This window comes from Melanotaenia boesemani, chromosome 1 (assembly GCF_017639745.1).
Source record: "Melanotaenia boesemani isolate fMelBoe1 chromosome 1, fMelBoe1.pri, whole genome shotgun sequence".
Taxonomy (NCBI): domain Eukaryota; kingdom Metazoa; phylum Chordata; class Actinopteri; order Atheriniformes; family Melanotaeniidae; genus Melanotaenia; species Melanotaenia boesemani.
The window spans coordinates 1,130,511-1,152,997 of NC_055682.1; the positions used below are offsets into that span (position 1 = coordinate 1,130,511).

General features: G+C 45.4%; 1 protein-coding gene across 4 annotated transcripts; it reads left to right on the top strand.

Annotated features, from left to right (window-relative positions):
- The first annotated feature begins 1,494 nt into the window (after window positions 1-1,494).
- Window positions 1,495-17,894, top strand: LOC121638343 (isocitrate dehydrogenase [NAD] subunit alpha, mitochondrial). Of its 4 annotated transcripts, XM_041983072.1 has the most exons (12): window positions 1,575-1,632; window positions 6,346-6,490; window positions 8,533-8,595; window positions 10,313-10,396; window positions 12,521-12,635; window positions 12,713-12,900; window positions 13,729-13,862; window positions 14,003-14,105; window positions 14,350-14,414; window positions 14,489-14,573; window positions 17,046-17,198; window positions 17,285-17,894. In XM_041983072.1, the coding sequence occupies exons 2-12, from the start codon at window positions 6,431-6,433 to the stop codon at window positions 17,366-17,368; spliced, it is 1,134 nt and encodes a 377-aa protein (XP_041839006.1). In that variant the 5' UTR covers window positions 1,575-1,632; window positions 6,346-6,430; the 3' UTR covers window positions 17,369-17,894. The 4 variants fall into 4 exon arrangements, with proteins under 4 accessions (XP_041839015.1, XP_041839032.1, XP_041839006.1 ...); XM_041983081.1 differs by lacking the exon at window positions 6,346-6,490 and having other exon boundaries at window positions 1,495-1,632; XM_041983089.1 differs by lacking the exons at window positions 1,575-1,632; window positions 6,346-6,490 and adding an exon at window positions 8,394-8,413.
- The last annotated feature ends 4,593 nt before the right edge of the window (window positions 17,895-22,487 follow it).

Here is a 22,487-nt window from a genome sequence, read left to right on the forward strand (position 1 = left end):
ACATCTGACACTGTTATTAGCAGCACAGGAGCACCCCAGGGGACGGTGCTGGCCCCCCTCCTCTTCACACTCTACACCTCAGACTTCTGTTACAACTCAGAGCTGTGTCACATCCAGAAGTTTGCAGATGACACAGCCATCGTGGGGTGTATCAGGGATGATGGAGAGGACGAGTACAGGAATCTGGTCAGTGACTTTGTCACCTGGAGTCAGATGAACCATCTCCAGCTTAACACCTCAAAGACTAAGGAGCTGGTTATTGACTTCAGGAAGTCCAGCCCACAACCACGTCCAGTGACCATCAGGGACGATAAGGTGGAGATTGTAGACAACTACAGGTACCTCGGGTTGTGGCTGGATAACAAGCTGGACTGGACATGCTGTACAGATCACCTGTACAAGAAGGGCCAAAGCCGTCTGTACTTCCTGCGAAGACTGAGCTCTTTTAACATCTGCAGGAAACTCCTGTGGATGTTCTATCAGTCTGTGGTGGCTAGTACGCTTTTTTATGCTGTTGTCTGCTGGGGGGGTAACATGACAAAAAGGTGTGCTAACAGGCTGGAAAAACTCATCAGGCGGGCGGGCTCTGTGGTTGGCATGAAGCTGGACTCCCTGGTGACAGTGGCAGAGAGGAGAACACTAAAAAAACTACTGGCTATTGTGAATGATGCCAGTCACCCTCTGCATACTGTCATCAGTGCACAGAGAAGCCTGACCAGTAACAGGCTGCTCCTCCCCAAGAGTAGGACCAACCGACTCAGAGACTCCTTTGTCCCCCGAGCCATCAAACTGTACAACTCTGCAGTAGACAGGAGGGGGAGAAGGAGGGAGAAGAGGGAGGGGGAGAAGGAGGGGGGAGAGGGAGGTGTGCAGTCCGCCTGATACAACACATGCACAATAACCCATACAAACAGTTGCAATAACTTATACGTGTAATAGTGAACTGGGAATCTGTACCACCTCTACTGTGTGCAATGCTTGTTTATATTGTTTTATTTAACTTATCTTATTGTTATTTATTGTATTCTATTTGTGCTTTTCTTGCACCTTGTTGCCTCTATTTTGCTTTGTACCTGTATATATTGTGTCTTGTGCTTGTCCTGCTTTACTGTTGGTGTTGTATTGCTGCTGGTACCCAAATTTCCCTGAGGACTCTCCAAAGGGATTAATAAAGTATTTCTATTCTATTCTATTCTCTCTCTCTCTCTCTCTCTCTCTCTCTCTATATATATATATATATATATATATATATATATATATTATTCTTCATCTTCAGTATGTCCTCAGTGGTATTAAATCTAAGTGAAACTGATTTTATTCCATCCACCAATATTTTAATCCACATGCTCCAGTTTTACTGTCAGCGTTTTCAATTGTGACTCCTGCTGTAAACCCCCCCCCCCCCCCCCCCCCCCCCCCCCCCCCCCACACACACACACACACACACACACACACACTTCCAATCAAAAGAGACACCGATATTTCTCTGTTAGAGGTAGTTATCCTCTCAGAGACCCATCTTTGAGGGGACAGGTGCTTGGCATCAGACTGTAGTGATACATCTCGCAGGCAGTGGATCTTTGTGAGTTCTTCTTCGGCAGGATGGCAGCAGGAAGCGCGTGGAGGTCACTGGTGAGAAGCAGGGCGTTTATCAGGCTTTAAACACACTAACAGAGTTCATCTAAGCTGAATGTTTCTGTGTAAACTCAAACTTTTTGGCTTTAATTTCCATTAAACTGCTGTTAAACGGCCCCGTTAGCCGGTTAGCTGCTAGATGGTTAGCTGCTAGCTAGCCACCCATGTCCTTCAGCGGGCGAAAACTGCAGCAATTAAAAAAAATTTATTTGTCCGCGGGAGGCAATTTTAAAAACAGTTGGAGCAGCAGTATACAAGAAGAGCATGTGCAAAGTGTCAGTGGCAGGATGCATAGCTAGCTAGCAGAGTTTCTATGGAACCATGACTGGAGCTTAAATCCATACAGTTCAGTACAAGAACAAAAAGTTCAGAAAGAAGCTGGATGGACTTTTTTTCACTAAATTAAGCCTTCCAGACGAATAGATGGATGGATGGACGGTTGGATGAACGGTTGGATGAATAGATAGATGGATGAACGGTTGGATGAATAGATGGATGGATGGATGAACGGTTGGATGAATAGATAGATGGATGAACGGTTGGATGAATAGATAGATGGATGAACGGTTGGATGAATAGATGGATGGATGAACGGATGGATGGATGAACGGTTGGATGAATAGATAGATGGATGAACGGTTGGATGAATAGATGGATGGATGAACGGTTTGATGAATAGATAGATGGATGAACGGTTGGATGAATAGATAGATGGATGAACGGTTGGATGAATAGATAGATGGATGAACGTTGGATGAATAGATAGATGGATGAACGGTTGGATGAATAGATGGATGGACGGTTGGATAAATAGATGGATGGATGGATGAACGGTTGGATGAATAGATGGATGGATGGATGAACGGTTGGATGAATAGATGGATGGATGGATGGATGAACGGTTGGATGAATAGATGGATGGATGGATGAACGGTTGGATGAATAGATAGATGGATGAACGGTTGGATGAATAGATAGATGGATGAACGGTTGGATGAATAGATGGATGGATGAACGGATGGATGGATGAACGGTTGGATGAATAGATAGATGGATGAACGGTTGGATGAACGGTTATATATATATATATATATATATACAATAAGTATGATAGAAAATAAATTATCTGTTCTGTAAACAAAACTGCTCTTCAACGCTGCTGCGTCTCAGACTGATCTATGAGCAGTGGCTGACCCGCTGCTACGACAAGATGGACGTCATCATTAAGTGGTAGTCAGACTGCTGGGAGTCCAGGGGGACCAGGTGCTGCCATGTGGCGCTAGAGGCAGTGCTTGTCATTTTTTTTTGTTTGTTTGTTGGTGCCACCTTGTGGTGGGCGCACTAGGCGTCTTTCACTGGCAGAGCGTAACTGTGGAGAGGGAGTGTAGCTCTGGATTAAGGAGTGGAGGTAGAGGGAGTGTAGCTCTGGATTAAGGAGTGGAGGTAGACCGGAGCCGTTTGGGTTATTGTTTTGTAAGCCAGAAGCAGAGCTTTGAATCTGATGCGCTGCAACTGGAAGCCAGTGGAGAGCGATTAGCAGCAGAGTGACATGAACTCTTTTTGGCTGGTTGAAGACCAGATGTGCTGCTGCGTTCTGGATCATCTGCAGAGGTTTAACTGAGCATGCAGGCAGGCCAGCCAGTAAGGAGTTGCAGTAGTCAATGCGAGAAATGACCAGAGCCTGGACCAGGAGCTGGGCCGTGTGTTCAGTCAGGTAGGGTCTGATCCTCCTGATGTTGTAGAGAGCAAATCGGCAAGACCGGGAGACCGAGGCAACATGGTCCTTAAAGGTCAGCTGGTTGTCTACCATGACACCAAGATTCCTGCTAGAAGACGTAGGCACAAGCGTGATGGAGTCAAGCTGCACACTTATCTGTGGCGGTAAGGAAGGATTGGCTGGAAAGACAATAAACTCGGTCTTGGACAGATTTAGCTGAAGGTGGTGATCCTTCATCCATGCAGAGATATCAGCAACATGCTGATATTCACATTGAGACGGTTGTGTCATCAGGTGGGAAAGAAAGGAAAAGCTGAGTGTCATCTGCATAGCAGTGGTAGGAGAAACCATGAGAGCTAATGACTGCACCGAGTGAGGAGGTGTATAGTGAAAAGAGAAGAGGGCCAAGCACCGAGCCCCGAGGCACCCCTGTTGTCAGCCCATGTGATCTGGACACGCCCCCTCGCCAAGATACTTTGAAAGATCTTCCTGTGAGGTAGGACATGAACCACGAGAGGACAGATCCTGAGATGCCAAGCTCTGAGAGTTTGGAGAACAGTATGTGATGGTGGACCGTGTCAAAGACAGCAGACAGGTCCAGCAGTATAAGGACTGAGGATTGACCAGCGGATCTGGCAACCCGTAGGGAATCAGTAACTGACAGGAGAGCAGGTTCAGTAGAGCGGCCTTGCCTATAGCCAGACTGATATGGATCTAACAGGTTGTTGTCTTGGAGGAACTGTGAGACCTGACTGAAGACTGCACGCTCTAGTAGTTTAGACATGAATGGAAGCAGTGAGACCGGCCGGTAGTTTCCAACCTGGGCTGGGATGAGTGTGGGTTTCTTCAGCAGCGGGGGAACCCGAGCTTGCTTGAAGGCAGAGGGAAAGATACCGGATTTAAGAGAGGAGGTGATAATATGGGTTACTGCAGGTTTGATTGTAGGTAAAATGCTCTGCAGGATGTCAGAGGGAACAGGATCAAGAGGACAGGTCGTGGGTTTTGAGCTGACTAGAAGTTTAGAGACTTGGTCCTCATTTAGAGAGCGGAAGGAGCAGAGTGAGGCACCAGTAGCTGGTTTGGTAAGGCTGAGTTGGTCAGGCTCAGTGAATTGGTTACTGATGGTAGCGACCTTTTCAGTGAAGTAGGAAGCAAACATTTCTGCAGTCAGCACAGTGGGAGGCTGAGCAGGTGGTGGAGATAGAAGAGAGTTAAACACCATGAACATGTCGTGTGTTGGGAGCATTGTGGATCTTGTTCTGATAAAAGGCTATCTTGGCCGCCTTTAGACTGGATGTGAAAGTTTCAAGTTTTTGCTGCTACTCAGACAAGTCAGTGTGCTCTTTTGATTTGCGCCACTTTCTTTCTGCAGCCCTGAGTCCGGCTCTGTGCTCCCTTAGAGCCTCTGTGAGACATGGACTGGGAGGGTTTTGTCTGGTTGGTTTTGACACCAGAGGACAGAGTTTGTCCAGAGAGGAGGCGAGAGAGGAGCAGAGTGTTTCTGTAGCCTCATTAACAGACAGTAAGGAGAAGTCTGAGTGGGAAGGGAGGGTAGAGTAAACCTCATCAGACAGCTGTGTAGGTCTGAGGGATCTCAGGTTTCTGCGGTAGGATGCCATGTTTGGAGCCTCTTTCTAACTCATCCTGCAGACATTTAGCAGACACTTTGCTCCAAAGCCACAGTAGGCAGTAGCATGAAGGACCCGACTGGAAGGTGTAAAAATTTGTCCCCTGATTCGAACTCTGGTCTCACATGGTAGACGGATGCGCTGCCACCTGCGCCGAGGACATAGCCTGTTAGTCGAGGTAAAACTACCATGAATGCGGGAACGTAACCCGAGATCGCGAGTTCGCGTCCCGCATTCGGCAAGCCCGCAAATACACGAAAATGACCAGATGCTGCCAGAAAAATAAACATATATATATATATACACCCATGTAAAAATGTATTCGTGTACACACTTGTCCACGTGCTTACACAACATATTACTTTGAAATATTTGTCCCTTAACCATGCCTTTTGTAGTGTTTCTAATGTTTGTTTATAATGTAATGAGCTTGCAATTAAATAAAAATAAATAAATGAATAGATAACCTCTACTGCATTAATTTAAAAAGAATAGCAATGCCACATTCTTGTGACCTACATTTTTTTTATTTCTACAAATTTCTACAAACATGTACATTAGTCCTATTGCATTAGTGCTATTTATTTTCATATTTAAATATTTTTTAATATTATTTATTTTTATTCAATTTTTACTTAATGTATCATGTATTAGTCCAGGTTGCATATCACTGTTCTGTGTGTGTGTGTGTGTGTATATATATATATATATACATATATATATAAATATATATATAACATTTTTAAGAAAGAGAATAAAGAAAGAATTAAAAGAAAAATTAATATCTTTAATATACAGAAAAAACTATTTACAAATGGAGCAGAAACAATACAAATAGAAATCACAATAACAACAGTACCCATAAAAACAAGTATTAAATAGAATAAAAAAATATCAATCTTTAAAATGGGTATAAAATAGGATTAAATAATAAAAGTCTTTGCCACATGACAATAATAAATTAAATTAAACTGCACTGCAAATGAACTAAACAAAAAGCAGATTTGCAGCGTACTGTGTACTGAAACTGCAGTACTAAGTGTTCCTCATTTTCTGCTTTATTTTTTTTTACTTACTCGCGTTTCTCCAGTAAAGCCCTCCACTCCTCATAGGACTGAGTCTCAGTCTCTTCACAGTACCAGTTACCAAAATACTGCCGATGTGTCGGTGGCTTCCTGTCCTTTTGGCACTTGCTGCAAACTATTATGTCCGTCTTCTTTTTGAAATGCCTGCCTGCTCTGCCTCCATTTTTTCTGCGTCTGTACTGCTGAGTGGTGTAAGGAACAGCTTGTGGTGTTGACTGTGTGGGAGATGATGGTGGTATGGATATATAAATGGGTGTGTTTGCAATATTTGTCGGTTTAGGCATTGCTGGAAGCTGGGGTACCATAATGGGCAGAGGAGCAGGTGGAGCAGGCTGAATAAACACAAATTGCTGTGGAGGTGCCTGATGTTGTGGCCTCCCTTTCAGCTGGGCCTGGCCAGCAGTGTTCGGTGGCAGAACAAAACGGTGAGGCTGAGCCAAAGTGCCAAAAGCAACAGTTTGTCCTTTCTGCAGGGCAGCCGGACTATTTTGCCGGGGCTGCCATTGGTGCCTGTTGAGCTGGAAAACCTGTTTAACAATGTCTCGCTCCTGTGCCTTGCACCGCCTGCAGTACCTATGAAAACACAAAATAATGTATATGAAAACCAAAGTTTTCACATAGTATAATGCACAAAAAAATGAGATCTTTCTTTTGATGTGATTCATATATATTTTTGCCCCAGACTGGAATATGTAATCACGTCTCATAAAGAAAGTCTCATAATTAGTGGTCAACAAAATCAGTTCTATGCAAAGCGTAAATATGTACATTTATATAAATCAAACTCACCGCTGTGAAACTGTAGCAGCGTTTACTTCAGGCAGCTGGATTGTGGGCTCACTCATCAGCCTGGCATTTGTGATGTTTTTGTAAGCGCGTACCACCACAGTGTATCTTGAGTCCCTCACAGCGGACAGTGCTTGGGTATATGGCAAAGAGCTTCACAAAAACAGCCTCAACCACTCTGTTGCAGTCGGGCCGCTGTGCAGGACTTTGATCCCAATGAAACTCCTGTAGTAAAAAATTATATGTGCAAAAAAAGTATTAGAGTGATGTGACAATATCTTTGACTTTTTACATTATCCTAATATTGTGTTTTCTTAGTTTAACTCACCTTTTGGTGCTCTCCACACCTGGAGCCACATGGGTGGGGGCAGAGGAGGGTCCTGGGACTGCAGATGTGGATGGAGTTTCCTCCACAAAGGCAGGGGAGGGTCCTGGGGCTGAAAGAGTGGATGCAGGAGGGTGACTGACAGTGGATGAGGGCTCGGTATGTGACTGCATCAAAAATAAATCAGTAAAAGACCATTTCAGCACTCTGCTGCTTAGTTGTAATAGATGAGCAAATTATTATGTATTACAAATAAAAATTTGCAGACACTACATATACACAGTGACTTACAATTAATGTATTATTTTACTACAGTTAACTTAGAAAGGGCAACTTGTTAAAAGGTTTAGCTGCAAACCTCAAATCAATTTAAATAAGTGCTGAACTATCTATATATATTTGCCCTGTGAAGGGAAAATAACAGAGCAATGAATGAATGAATGAATGAATAATATACACCCATCTACAAAATAAGGGTAATATATAAGTTTAGGTTAGTTGTCAAATTACCAGAGCTAATGTAAGCCCGCTAAGTTACTGTAGTAATAGTGACCGTGTCCATCCAAAAAATATACATACGTCTGTTTGTAACATTATATAACATTATATAACATTTAGTTCATTGATGAACTAAACTAGCAAAATATGCCGCCGGAAAATTTATTTTACCACTTAGCCACGAGTTCAACCACGGTAGACAGTGGGTTAAAGTGCGAAAACAACCCCAGGAAAATAACCTGAGTGGGGGTTGGCCCAGGTAGTAGTCTCGTTATTACTAGCGTGGATATAATTTAAAAGCTACCGCCAGACAGTCACCCCAACAATTGATACAAAAAGTGTATAGATACGGTATGTTAAACGTACTGACCTCGTAGATGTCAGTATAAGATAGAGCGATGCCATAGAAAAATAAATGTACGCTACTTTTGCGCTCCAAGTCCGATTCCGCTAGCCAAGAATGAGGGGAGTTCTCTGATTGGTCCATTCTTGGTAGACCTGGGCGGGACTTCAGACCGGTCCCCGAGATGCGATTGGTGGATGAGCTCAATTCTTGGTCAATTCTTGGTTACAAGCCAACAGGTGATTGGCCATCACTACCAAGAATTACCAAGAATTACCTCGACCTACAAGTGCCCTGGGGCGCTGTCCAGTTCCCCACACCCAGCCACAGGTTCACTACACGCGTCCTCAGACACGATCGCTTTTAAGTCCAGCTTCTATTTAGTTTGTAATAAAGGTAAAAAATATGTTTTAATCATAAACTCATTTTTCTTGATGCTCCGTAATCAGCTGGAGGTGACATGAGACACATCTGTTTGGAGAAGCTGTAGATATGACCTTCATGTTGTCCTGCAGGTGACCCCGGTGATGGGAGCGGCAGCAAGATCTGCGCTGTTGTCCACATCCTTCTCCAGAGGGGTGAGTAGACCACGTCCCAGACCTCCTGTCAGGATGCAGAGGACGGTCCACATGCCGACGGCTGCCCGGTGGAAACGGGTTCAAAGTGACCTGTACCATCCACCAGAGGGCAGCAGAGTTAACATGTTGTGAAGTAGGTGGGAGAAGAAGCTGTGCTGCAACTTCCAGAGCAGTAGACGTCATCCAGAGGGGGCAGATGATCCTCTGGGATGTTTTCCTCAGTCTCTGAAGAGCAGCTGAAGGAAATAAAGCCTCTGTTGAGCCTTTTTTACAACAGCACCAGTGTTCACCACCAAAAATATAAAACAGGGCACCCTCTTTACTGCTACACCCTCAATCTCAATGTCCTGAGCTCCTCCCTTTCCCGCCTGGAATCAATGATTAGCTCTTCGGTCTTTTGATGTTTAGGACGAGGTTGTTATGAGAGCACCATTCGTCTCTTAAGACCGTCTCATTCCCATTTGGCCTACAACAGTCAACAGATTTTATAATCAGGGTAGCAGGATGGTGTGGTGAGCAGGCTGCAGCTGTGGGTGCTCCGAGATCAGGGCCGGACAGGGGAGGAGACCGAGTCTCACCCGATCAGACTGTTTTTAATAATCGAACCATTATAAACCGGCTCTAGAGGAATGAACCTGGCAGGACTGCTGTGACCTGGTGTTTTTTAGAAAGCCAGATCAACGAAGGGGGAGTTTCACTCTGCTGCTCTTCAGCTACATGAATGTTTGACCAGATAACGTCCATGTGTAGATTCTGGAGGTTTCTGTCTCCTGACGCTCACTTTCAACGTAGTTACATACCATAATATGCAAAAAAGTCCTTCATATTTTCTATGTCTTATCCTCATTTTAACATTGAGGCATCTGCAGTGATGTTTCTTCCTCTGATGAAGCTTTATTTTTTATAGCAAGATGGTTTAAACATGGAAATAATTTCTTCTTTCTGGACCATTTTCCATCAGAAACAGCATGAAATCTCTCTGGGATTTAGAGGTTAAATAAGTTGGAGAAATGATGACTTCATGGTTCCAACGTGTAACTGATTCCACTGGGTGTGTCTGCGCCGCGCTGCGACCGCGCCGGGCTGCGACCGCGCCGCGCTGCGACCGCGTTGTCTCCGCGCCACAGCCTCTGCAGCTCTTTGTAGCGTCTCAACAGTTCCGTTCCCACCGGGCCCGCCACGGTGCGTCAGAAGCGTTCCAGAAGCGCCTCGTCGCGGCTCTCCACTAAACATACGCGCCGAGTCTATTTCAGATGGAGCACGTGTCCAGAACGCGTCGAACTTAGCAGTTCAGATAGGGGCAGACAGGAAATCAGACACAGGAGCAGTGTAAAAGCTTCCGACGATTTTCAAAATAGAAGCCCCTGTTCAGATTTGCACTGCTGAACTGTGAAAACATTACATCATTAACGGTCAGGGTGTGTTTTTTTTCCATCATGGATCCAGCTAAGGCGGACTGCACGCGTGGGCTCTCCTCAGCTGACACGCTCCTGGTGTGGATTGACTCGCCGCGGAGGTCGGAACGATACCGTCACACAGGCAGATTTGGCGCATATACACTCAGTGGAAATTGGGCGTGGGACTCAGTTGAAGGTGTGAAGATTGATCACCTGTCGGAGAACAGGACTCAACTTGCTGTGTGTGTGTGTGTGTGTGTGTGTGTGTGTGTGTGTGTGTGTGTGTGTGTGTGTGTGTGTGTGCATGTGTGCGTGAACAGATGCAGACTGTCACTCTGATTCCTGGTGATGGAATTGGTCCAGAGATCTCCACGGCGGTTATGAAAATATTTGATGCAGCTAATGTAAGTTTGACCACACAGGAGTTAGCTTAGTTAGCTTGAGTGAGTTTACCTGAGTTAGCATGCAGAAGTTAACCTGAGTTAGAAATGTGAGTTAACCTGACTTAGCTTAAATGTTAACTTGAGTTAGCTTAAATAAGTTAACCTGAGTTAGCATGAGTATGCTTACCTGAATTACCATGAGTATATAATCCTGAATTAGCTTGAGTATGTTATTCTGAGTTAGCTTGAGTACATTAACCTGAGCTAGCTTGAGTAAGTTAACCTGAGTTAGCTTAAGTATGTTATCGTGATTTATCTTGAGTAAGTCAACTTGAGTTAGCTTGAGTAAGTTAGTATGAGTTAGCACGAGTAAGTTAGTCTGAGTTAGCATGCATAAATTTAATTTAGTTGGCATGCGTGAGTTAATCTGAGTTAGCTTGAGTTTGTTTACCTGAGTTAGCATGAGTTAGTTCATCTGAGTCTTATGTGTTAGTTAACTTCAGTTAGCTTGAGTATGTTAACCTGAGATAGCTTGAGTAAGTTAGTCTGAGTTAGCATGCATAAGTTAACCTGAGTTAGCTTGAATATGTTATCCTGTGTTAGCTTGAGTACATTAATCTGAGTGAGCTTGAATTCATTAATCTGAGTTAGCTTGAGTTCATTAATCTGAGTGAGCTTGAATTCATTAATCTGAGTTAGCTTGAGTTCATTAATCTGAGTTAGCTTGAATTCATTAATCTGAGTTAGCTTGAATTCATTAATCTGAGTTAGCTTGAGTTCATTAATCTGAGTGAGCTTGAATTCATTAATCTGAGTTAGCTTGAATTCATTAATCTGAGTTAGCTTGAGTTCATTAATCTGAGTGAGCTTGAATTCATTAATCTGAGTTAGCTTGAGTTCATTAATCTGAGTTAGCTTGAGTTCATTAATCTGAGTGAGCTTGAATTCATTAATCTGAGTTAGCTTGAGTTCATTAATTTGAGTTAGCTTGAATTCATTAATCTGAGTTAGCTTGAATTCATTAATCTGAGTTAGCTTGAGTTCATTAATCTGAGTGAGCTTGAATTCATTAATCTGAGTTAGCTTGAATTCATTAATCTGAGTTAGCTTGAGTTCATTAATCTGAGTGAGCTTGAATTCATTAATCTGAGTTAGCTTGAGTTCATTAATCTGAGTAAGCTTGAGTTCATTAATCTGAGTGAGCTTGAATTCATTAATCTGAGTTAGCTTGAGTTCATTAATCTGAGTTAGCTTGAATTCATTAATCTGAGTTAGCTTGAGTTCATTAATCTGAGTGAGCTTGAATTCATTAATCTGAGTTAGCTTGAGTTCATTAATCTGAGTTAGCTTAAGTTCATTAATCTGAGTGAGCTTGAATTCATTAATCTGAGTTAGCTTGAGTTCATTAATCTGAGTTAGCTTGAGTTCATTAATCTGAGTTAGCTTGAATTCATTAATCTGAGTTAGCTTGAGTAAGTTAATCAGTTTGCATCCGTAAGTTAGCCTGAGTTAGTTAACCTCAGTCTACATGTATTAGTTAACCAAAGTTAGCTTTAATAAGTTACTCTGAGTTAGTTGAGGTACACCTGAGCTAGCTTGATTAAGCTTGACTGAATTAGTTAACCTCAAGTTAACAACTTGACTTGGGTAAGCCTAAATTAATCTGAGGAAATGAATGTGTTTTCCTGAGTTAGCTTGAGTAAGGTAACTTGAGTTAGCTAGTGTAAGGTCACCTGGAATTAGCCTGAGTTTGCTTGAGTAAGTCTTTAGTAAGTTAACCTGAGTTAGCTTGATTTAACATATTTAATTTAACCTGTTAGCTTGACTTAATCTGAGTAAGTTAAGCTATTTGCCTTAGTAAGTTAGCTTGAGTTAGCCTGAGTTGGCTTGAGTAGGTTAACCAAAGTTTGCCTTAATTAGCATGAGTTAGTTAACCTGAGTTAGCTTGAGTGAGTTAATCAGAGATAGGATGTGTAATTTAACTGTAGGTAGTCTAAATTAATTAACCTGAGTTAGTTTATCTGAGTCTACATGGATTAATTAACCTGAGTTACCCTGACTTAATCAGAGTAAGTTAAACTGAGTTGGCCTGAGTAAGTTAGCCACAGTTGGCATTAGTTAGTTAACCTGAGTTAACCTCTCTAGGCTCCAATCAGATGGGAGGAGCGGAGCGTGACGGCCATCAAAGGTCCGGGTGGTCGCTGGATGATTCCTCCTGATGCCAAAGAGTCCATGGACCGGAGCAAGATGGGCCTCAAAGGTCAGTGGTTCTCTGAAAGCTCCAAGTTCGTCATGAGCCATGTGACCATGTGATCATGAGACCGTTTCCTCCTGCAGGACCCCTGAAGACGCCCATCGCCGCCGGACACCCGTCCATGAACCTGCTGCTCAGGAAGACCTTCGACCTGTACGCCAATGTGCGACCCTGCGTCTCTATTGAGGGCTACAAGACGCCATACACCGACGTCGACCTTGTCACCATCCGGGAGAACACGGAGGGCGAGTACAGCGGCATCGAGCACGTGGTGAGTTCTCTACCAGGAAGGTCAGACTCACTCAGTGACAGACGGACTGATGATGTCGGTGATGATGTCAGTGAGCAGGTGTTACCTGTGATGACCTCAATCTTCCTCCTCACCTGCAGGTCAGCTAGTGGCTGCAGGATCGCGGTACTCCTCCTCGTCTCCTGGTAAGATGGAGGAAGCAGCTCCACAGCTGTATTCACTAAAGTCCTCCCCCATCCCCTGGCCGACTAACCGAGATCTGGTCCAGAACCTGGTCCAGTCAGACTTAGTCCAGAATCTGGTCCTCCTGCAGGTCACAGTGGGTTGGTCCATGAGGACCTGCAAGGAATGTCTTGGTGGGACAACTGGGCCTTTGCATGGGATCCTGGAAGTTTTGTGAATACAGCTGAACCTCTGCAGCTTCCTGAACCCGTCCACCTGCCCCATCCTCATGTAGATCCGTCCACACCCGAACCCGTCCACCTGCTCCGTCCTCATGTAGATCCGTCCACACCCGAACCCGTCCACCTGCTCCGTCCTCATGTAGATCCGTCCACACCCGAACCCGTCCACCTGCTCCGTCCTCATGTAGATCCGTCCACACCTGAACCCGTCCACCTGCTCCGTCCTCGTGTAGATCCGTCCACACCCGAACCCGACCACCTGCTCCGTCCTTGTGTAGATCCGTCCACGGCAGCTGATGTCCATCTAGGAGAGTGTGTGATGCCCCACCTTGTCCTCCTTGTCTTGGTCCATCTTGGTTTCTCCTCAGCTCCTCTGGTTGTAGGCTCTGCTGTCAAACTGAACCTTGTTCCAGGACCCTGATCCGGTGTGATCGTGTCGTTGCAGATTGTTGATGGCGTGGTTCAGAGCATCAAGCTGATCACGGAGAATGCTAGCCGACGCATCGCAGAGTACGCCTTTGAGTATGCCAGGAACAACCAGAGAAGCAGCGTGACGGCTGTCCACAAAGCCAACATCATGTGAGTACACCAGTACTACTGTACTCAGATTTACCTCAGTGAGGTCTGACCCGTCTGAAGCAAACTGGCCTGGGCATGACGTTGACAAGGTTCTGATGGGGTTCTGACATGGTTCTGATGGGGTTTCTTTGTCTCTGCAGGAGAATGTCAGACGGTCTGTTCCTGAGGAAATGTCGGGAAGTAGCTGAGAACTTCAAAGACATCAAGTTCACTGAGATGTACCTGGACACGGTCTGCCTCAATGTGAGTTTACCCACACACCCCACATGATTTTAATCCAGGCTCGGATCCAGGTTCTGGAACCTTTTCACCAAATGTAGAAAGAAATGTTTTTAACTGTTAGCCTGAAAACCTGAAAGAGAAATGGTAGAACTGGAAGTTGTGGAAGTTCAGCACCCGGACCGTTGAATCTGATCTGTTGGGAAGTGTTTGGTGGTTTTCTCCCCTGTGGAACCTCACCTAGCCTCTGTGGGTTCTGTGTTTCCAGATGGTTCAGGATCCAACCCAGTTTGACATCCTGGTCATGCCCAACCTGTACGGAGACATCCTCAGGTGAGTGTGAGTTGCCAGAAACATCATAATCAGAGGCTGCCATGTGATGTTGATGTCATGTGACTGTGTCTCAGTGACCTGTGTGCCGGTCTGATCGGTGGACTCGGAGTCACTCCCAGCGGGAACATTGGAGCCAATGGAGTCGCCATCTTTGAATCGGTTGGTTCTACTTCTGTAACAAACGGACTGTTAGCTGGATCAGGGCTAGTTTTAGTTAGTAGATAACTTTCGGCGGGAAAAACCTAGAGGATCCGGTTCTGGTAGAGACGAAATCTGACCATTATCACATTATTCCCGTCATCATGTAGACGGCATAATCTGATTATCAGAAATCAGATTAACTCCTAGATTTGTCCCGAACACCCCAATGTCTTCCTGCATGTTGACCCGTTCATGTGATTTATTTAGTTTTTTACATCTGAGCTTTTACAGAAAGCTGCTTTGCTTCCGTCATTTCAGTGTCCTTTAAAAAGATGAAGGTGGCACCATCACAACGTGAGCCGAAAACAAAAGAACAACATGCTGGCATGCAGCAGCAGGAAGTCGGAGTATAAGGGCTGGGATATACTTGCTGTTAGCAACGACTCCATGTACATATCATGGCTGCCGTGCATTCATTTGGCACGTAGGCTGCTCGCGTTGACGTGAGGCGATGTGTTGCGTGGACTAGTTGCAGTATTGACGTGAATGCTAGAGGCGCTCATGCACACGAGCATGAACACGACAGGTCTGAGGTAACCACAATGGCAGATACGCTATACTTCCAAGAGTATTCACTCACCATCCAAATAACTGAAACCAGGTGTTCCAACCACGTCCATGGCTACAGGTGTATAAAACCAAGCTCCAAGGCCTGCAGATGGATTCTATTAACATCTGAGGCCCGGATGACCTCAAGCAGACATCCAGCCTGCAAAATGATAAGTGATAGCCGTCCTTATTCAATATCCCTGTACAAACCTCCCACTTCACCAGCACAAAGGCATCCCCAGACCATCACGTTTCCTCCACCATGCTTGGCAGATGGCGTCAAGCACTGCTCCAGCACCTTTTCATTTGTTCTGCGTCTCACGAATGTTCTTCTTTGTGATCCAAACACCTCAAACTTAGATTAGTCTGTCCGTAATCTTCCTCTGTCCAGTGTTTGTTCTTCTGCCTTTTGTCTTAATCTTTTTCTTTTGTTGGCTAGTCTCAGAAATGGCTTTTTCTTTGCTACTCTGCCTGCCAGCATCCTGGAGTCGCCTCTTCACTGTTGACGTTGATACTGGTGTTTTGCGGGTACCATTTAGTGAAGCTGCCAGTTGAGGACCTGAGGCGTCCGTTTCTCAGACTAGAGACACTGATGTGCTTGTCCTCTTGCTCAGTTGTGCACCGGGACCTCCCACTTCTCCTCCTATCGTGGTTAGAACCAGTTTGTTCTGTTTGTTGAAGGGCGTAGTACACACCATTGTAGGAGTTCTTCAGTTTCTTTGCTATTTCTCACACGGCATAGCCTTCATTTCTCAAAACAAGAATAGACTGACGAGTTTCAGTAGAAAGTTCTTTTCTTCTGGCCATTTTGAGACTATAATCAAACACACAAATGCTGAAGCTCCAGATACTGAACTAGCCAAAGGAAGACCAATTTTTTTGGTTCTTTAATCCGTACAACAGTTTTCAGCTGTGCTAACATGATTGCACAAGGCTTTTTAAATGATTTATTAGCCTTTTAACATGATAAACTTGGATTAGCTAAAAGAATATGCTATTGGAACACAGGAGTGATGGTTGCTGAAAACGGGTCTCTGTACACCTATGTAGATATTCCAATAAAAAAACAGCAATAACAGTCATTTATATATATATATATAAGTTAGTAAAGGCAAACTAATTAATAAAGACGTTTCTTTAAATATTCACGTTTTATGCTTGAGACAGGATCAAGGAGGGGTGGGGTGGAATCTGTGGTGCTGCGCCAATTGCCAGTCTATGTGCTAAGACAGCGGGCTCGCACCTTAACAACTAACACTAAGACCATAGGCTCCTACATTAGCAGCTAACACTAAGACCATAGGCTCCTACATTAGCCCCTAATGCTAAGACCATAGGCTCCTACATTAGCAGCTAACACTAAGACCATAGGCTCCTACATTAGCAGCTAACACTAAGACCATAGGCTCCTACATTAGCCCCTAATGCTAAGACCATAGGCTCCTACATTAGCAGCTAACACTAAGACCATAGGCTCCTACATTAGCCCCTAATGCTAAGACCATAGGCTCCTACATTAGCAGCTAACACTAAGACCATAGGCTCCTACATTAGCAGCTAACACTAAGACCATAGGCTCCTACATTAGCCCCTAATGCTAAGACCATAGGCTCCTACATTAGCAGCTAACACTAAGACCATAGGCTCCTACATTAGCAGCTAACACTAAGACCATAGGCTCCTACATTAGCCCCTAATGCTAAGACCATAGGCTCCTACATTAGCAGCCAACACTAAAACGCTAACGTCATATTTCAGACATGGATGTTGACGCGTCAGATCTACATATTCCAGTAATCAGATTACTCCTAGTTACAGGATTCTGATGCAAACATAAACAAAGAACTGTTGAGGTTCTGAACACCTGATCCAATGCTGCAGGTGCACGGTACCGCTCCCGACATCGCAGGTTTGGACCTGGCCAACCCAACCGCGCTGCTGCTGAGCGGCATCATGATGTTGCGTCACATGGGTCTCCATGACTATGCCAACAAGATCCAGACGGCCTGCTTTGATACCATCAGAGACAAGAAGGTAAGACGGGGTCATGGGACAGACTGTCGCCTTGGAAACAGTGTTGTTGCTGACTGTCTCCGTGGTAACGGACGTTTGTGTTCCAGGTTCTAACGAAGGATCTGGGAGGATCCTCCAAATGTTCCGAGTTTACAGCTGAGATCTGCCGTCGGATCCAGGACCTGGACTGAGACTGCCAGGACTGATGGGTGGAGTCTGTCTCCCCCGGACTGGACTGGATCAGACTAGACCAGGGCTACTCAATTTGGTCCTATCAGGGCTGCAATCCAGCGTATGTATTTCTGCTTCAACACACCTGAATCAAAGTCAATGGATCCAACAGCCAATCACAATGATTCATTAATTAGAATCAGGTGTGTTGGAGCAGGAATACATGGAAAACCTGCTGGATTCCTGCCCTCGTAGGACCAAGTTAAGTAGCCCTGATGTAGACCATCCTGCTACTGGAGGGGGCAGGGCTTCTGCAGCTTTCTGTGTCTTAATCATTCACAGCAAACATGACATGTTCCACCAATGAGAGCAGAGTAGGTTCTAACGTAGACCAGAACCTGACGAACATTACCAGCTGGTTCCATTGGTGCATATTTAGTATTTTTTTATTGGGTCATGTAAACCTAGCTCAGACTTATTTATTGTTTCTACTTCCTGTTCCTGCCGTCTTCACTGCCAGCTGAATACAGAACTTTTCAGAGCCAACGGGTCTCCTGTGTTCTTATTGGATGAACCAGAACTGGATCGGTACACGGCAATGGTCTCTGACCAGAACCGGGTTTTATGTTGTTTGTGACTTCAATTAATTTATAAAGACAATAAATTTTGGGGGGTTGGAGGATGAGTTGTTGGAGGATGAGATCAGAGGCCTGAACCAGGAAGCTGGATTTTCTCTTATCCAGGTAACTTCAGGGTTAACCCGGGGTTTCCATCCTACGAAGCTGGTTAACTTCTTACCAGGTAAATCACCATGGTAATGGCTAACCTACTCCGGAGCAGGTTCTGTTTTGGATCAGAGATCGAGTTTAAAAGCTCCGCCTCCTGACCAATCAGATCTCCTGGAAAATGCCCCGTCCATTCCTAGAAGATCCCGTCCAGGGTGGTGGTGGATGGTGAGAGGAGGAGTTTTTGGAACAGATGCGTGCTTTAGATGAAGAAATGGAGCCTGGTCTGGTTTCTGAGAGCTGTGAAGAACGTTTCTGTCCTGGTTCTGGACTTGTTCCCGTTTAGCTCCACCAGGGTTGATCTGAGATAAAGAGCTTAATAATAACGCTCACGCATGGCAGAAGTGCTGTACCAGGAATTTATGGAACCACAACTACTCGTGTCTTCATGGTGAGGAATTAATATTCCAACACAAATGCTCACACGGGGGCGGGGCCTCTAAAGACCTGGATGAAGACTATGAAGGAAAGGAAGGAACTGAGGAGGCTTCTCCATGGGGAAGTAGCTGCTCTGCAGGGTTTCTCTGTGATTGGTCAGATGCTGTAAGCTCCGCCCTTTTTATGTCAGCATGCTCTGATCCAGATGGAAAACCCTGGGACGAATTACCGAGTTGATAACCAGCTTCCAGGAACCGCTGAACAAGTAACCCAGGTAATGGAGAGGTATGTTAGTCCTGCTTCCTGGTTCAGGTGTTTTTTTGTTCAGGCCCAACTTCTCTCCAGTTTGACCCCTTACGATGCAGACGTACCTGTCCCGGTACATGACTACTAATCAACAACATTGCAGCAATGTGTGCAAGCCCCTCCGTCATGAATCCCCACAATATACACATCAGATTAAAGCTCAGTCTCATCTTTCCGATGAAATAAACCATTTTGACAACAACCACAGCGCTAACACTAAAGCCTTTTTTACAGAAAAGCAGAAAGTTTAAGTGTTGACTTTCCTTACCTTTGAGGGCTCTCTATAGGTCAAACATCAATATTTCCCATCAAGATTGGTCTCATTGGACAATATTTTTTTCTGTGTGTATAACTTTTTATCAGTAATACTTACAGTGACTGATTGCTGTGGGTGAAACTAGAGAGTGTTACCTTTACAAAGAGCCCAAGCCTGTACTTACAATCCAGAGGGTTTAATAACAGCAGTAATTCTAATTTGGAGGTCATATTACAGGCGTTTTTACCAAAATGACCCCGCTTGATAAGGGGTTAAAAGAACATGAAACTCTTTTTTTTCTTTTTTAATTGTTGTCAGGTACCTTAATGCTTCCTTCCCTGAGCTCTGCAGCATCGACTGACAGGCTCCTCGTGTGGTCTACGTCTCCATGAAGTTCTTTCCAGACCACCCTTGTGACCTGGTGCTGGAGGTGGACTTCCTACAGTTCCAGTCATCTGGGCTGGTCCTGATGATGCCCCCCCTGGAACTGTAACTCATCCTGGGAAAAATAAGTAGCTCTCCATTTGGCTGTTTCCATGGTGATTTCAGGGCTTTTACCAGCTTGCTGTGAACACACAGGGGGCGGCGGTGGGTGACTCAGCATCTGTTAACCCTCTGCTCTGGAAAACCTCCCAGCTGTTTAAAGGTGTCCCACAAGAAATTAAAACAGGAAGTGACGATAGATCACAGGTGAGTTCTTAGGAAGAGGAGGAGGATGAAGAGCCATTTCTGGCCAAAAGAAATGGACTCATTGGTAGAAAGTGGTGATGGATAGCGTGCTAACGGCTAGATAGCTTCATGGATCAACAAGGAGCTAGCAGGTTGCCTCCGCTAAAAGGAGAGGATATTTTCTCTTACTAGTGTTAAAAGGGTTCTGGAAGAACCCGATGGGTAAACCGAAGCAGCAGCAGACGGTGAAACGCTGACGCGTACGCCGAATTGATTCAGTCTGGACCATGAGAGCTTTTCATAATGAGAGATGCACGTGATGATGGAAAAAAGGCACTGAAGATATGAAGGACTTCTACGCAGGAAGCCCTGCATTATCAACCGTTCCTGTGATCAAAAGAGAGCTGCAAAGTTTCGAAGACAGAAAATTTAACCGCGGCTGAATCCAGTGATGATGTAACAAGGACCGTGGCAAGAACCAGACCTGGTCAAGCACACAAAGCAGAGACCAGAGTAATGCAGACATTGTATGTTTCAAGTGTGGAACACAGCCCCGCCGAGCAAAAGCATGCCGACGGAAGACATGCAATCATTGCAAAAGCAACACACACACACCGATACCAACGATAAACAGGATGGAGCGAGGACAGTCGCAGATGAGCAGCAGGTCTGGAGCTTCAGCAGCCATGTGCCTGGCAAGCTGCAGCTGAGTAACAGATCAAACGTGGTGACCGAGGTGGGAGGAGTCCTGGATAATTTAGCCAGCCCTCCGGAGGCAGTGGGAACGCTGCAGTTCTTCCAGTGTGACGTGAGGGAAGCCCATGATCTGCTGGCTGAGTTTATGACCCTTTGCAGTCACGTCCTCTGAGCCACCTTACAGCCGGTGTACCGCACACAGGTCCATAGACCTGAGCAGGGGTGGGAGGTGTGTATTCAGGGCAAGTTTGTACAAACCTGAAATAGAAATCCTGATACAAGAGCAAAGGCTCCCTTCCTGATGGCACACAGACGTAGCAGGTCCGTTAACTACCGAGTCTATTGATGGATACAAATATGTGCAGTCGTTCACCAACGATCATTCAAATGCAGTATTTTTACATTTTCTGAAGACAAAAAGGGGTACACTGCAGAGATTTTTAGCCGAGGTTGTCTCGTATGGAAAGGTCTGATAATGGCATGCAGAGGTTTTCAGGCCTGTTAAGGGCAAATAGCGTTAAGCAGGAGGCGTCCGCCTGTCCTCCCCTCACCAGAAGGCTCCAGCAGAGAGGCGCTGGTGTGTTCTTCTGAGATGGACAGGTGTATGCTAACTGAAAGTCAGCTACCCAAACTACAGCCATAGCACGGGACTGATTTTGCAAGCGAACAGACTCTGTACCAAACCAGACGGATAAGAGGCCCGAATGTGGCTCTATGTGTTAAACATGAAACAAGAGAAGCTCCATTCTAGATGGGACCAGGGATATCTGTTGGTTATGATAAGAAGGTCCAAGAAGGCAATGCAGGAAGTGATGAGATCCACACTGCCACAGATTACTGTCACAAAGCAGCATGTGGACTCCGTTACCTCAAAGCCATGGATGAAGAAACCCAGTCATTACGGGAAAATAACACGTTTACCCTCACTGCTCTGCCAGGGGCCAAAAAGCAGTTGGTTTATTCAGGGAAGAGCAGCAGTGATAGTAATGACAAGTACGAAGCAGGATAATAGCTGAGGGTTAGAGCCAGATGGGGATAGATTATGGTGAAACTTTCGCCCTAACAGCCAACAAGCATCAGAGTTCTGCTGCAACATCAGCACAGGAGAAGTTTTACTCCACCAGATGGATGTAAAACAGCTGGCCTCCATGCCTTCGTCACATTATTCCTCCGAGCTCAACAACCACCACACTGATTTGTTTCTTCTGTTCAATAAGTTTGGATCAATCTAAGATATGAGATAAATAATGTTCCATCCGTTGAGCTCTGTTATGTAATTTGTAAATTATTTGGTTCCAAATACTTCTGCTAGTATAAATCTTGCAGTAGTGGGTCCAGTCTGCACAGGACAGCTTGTTAAGGATTATTTACTCAAACAGCAAACACCACATCAGTAACAGCTGAGCGAGTCGCCAGTAACAGCTGAACGAGTCGCCAGTAACAGCTGAACGAGTCCCAGTAACAGCTGAGCAAGTCGCCAGTAACAGCTGAACAAGTCCCAGTAACAGCTGAGCGAGTCGCCAGTAACAGCTGAACGAGTCGCCAGTGACAGCTGAACGAGTCCCAGTAACAGCTGAACGAGTCCCAGTAACAGCTGAGCGAGTCGCCAGTAACAGCTGAACGAGTCGCCAGTAACAGCTGAGCGAGTCGCCAGTAACAGCTGAACGAGTCGCCAGTGACAGCTGAACGAGTCCCAGTAACAGCTGAACGAGTCCCAGTAACAGCTGAACGAGTCGCCAGTAACAGCTGAGCGAGTCGCCAGTAACAGCTGAGCGAGTCGCCAGTAACAGCTGAACGAGTCGCCAGTAACAGCTGAGCGAGTCGCCAGTGACAGCTGAACGAGTCGCCAGTGACAGCTGAACGAGTCCCAGTAACAGCTGAGCGAGTCGCCAGTAACAGCTGAACGAGTCGCCAGTAACAGCTGAGCGAGTCGCCAGTAACAGCTGAGCGAGTCCCAGTAACAGCTGAGCGAGTCCCAGTAACAGCTGAGCGAGTCGCCAGTAACAGCTGAGCGAGTCGCCAGTAACAGCTGAACGAGTCGCCAGTAAC

Excerpts from the sequence above, each read along its gene's own strand:
- LOC121638343 (XM_041983072.1), top strand. The coding sequence starts at position 6,431 with ATGTTGTGGCCTCCCTTTCAGCTGGGCCTGGCCAGCAGTGTTCGGTGG. Across the intron at positions 10,397-12,520 it reads AAATATTTGATGCAGCTAAT|GCTCCAATCAGATGGGAGGA; the intron begins GTAAGTTTGACC and ends TAACCTCTCTAG. Across the intron at positions 14,574-17,045 it reads GAGTCGCCATCTTTGAATCG|GTGCACGGTACCGCTCCCGA; the intron begins GTTGGTTCTACT and ends CCAATGCTGCAG.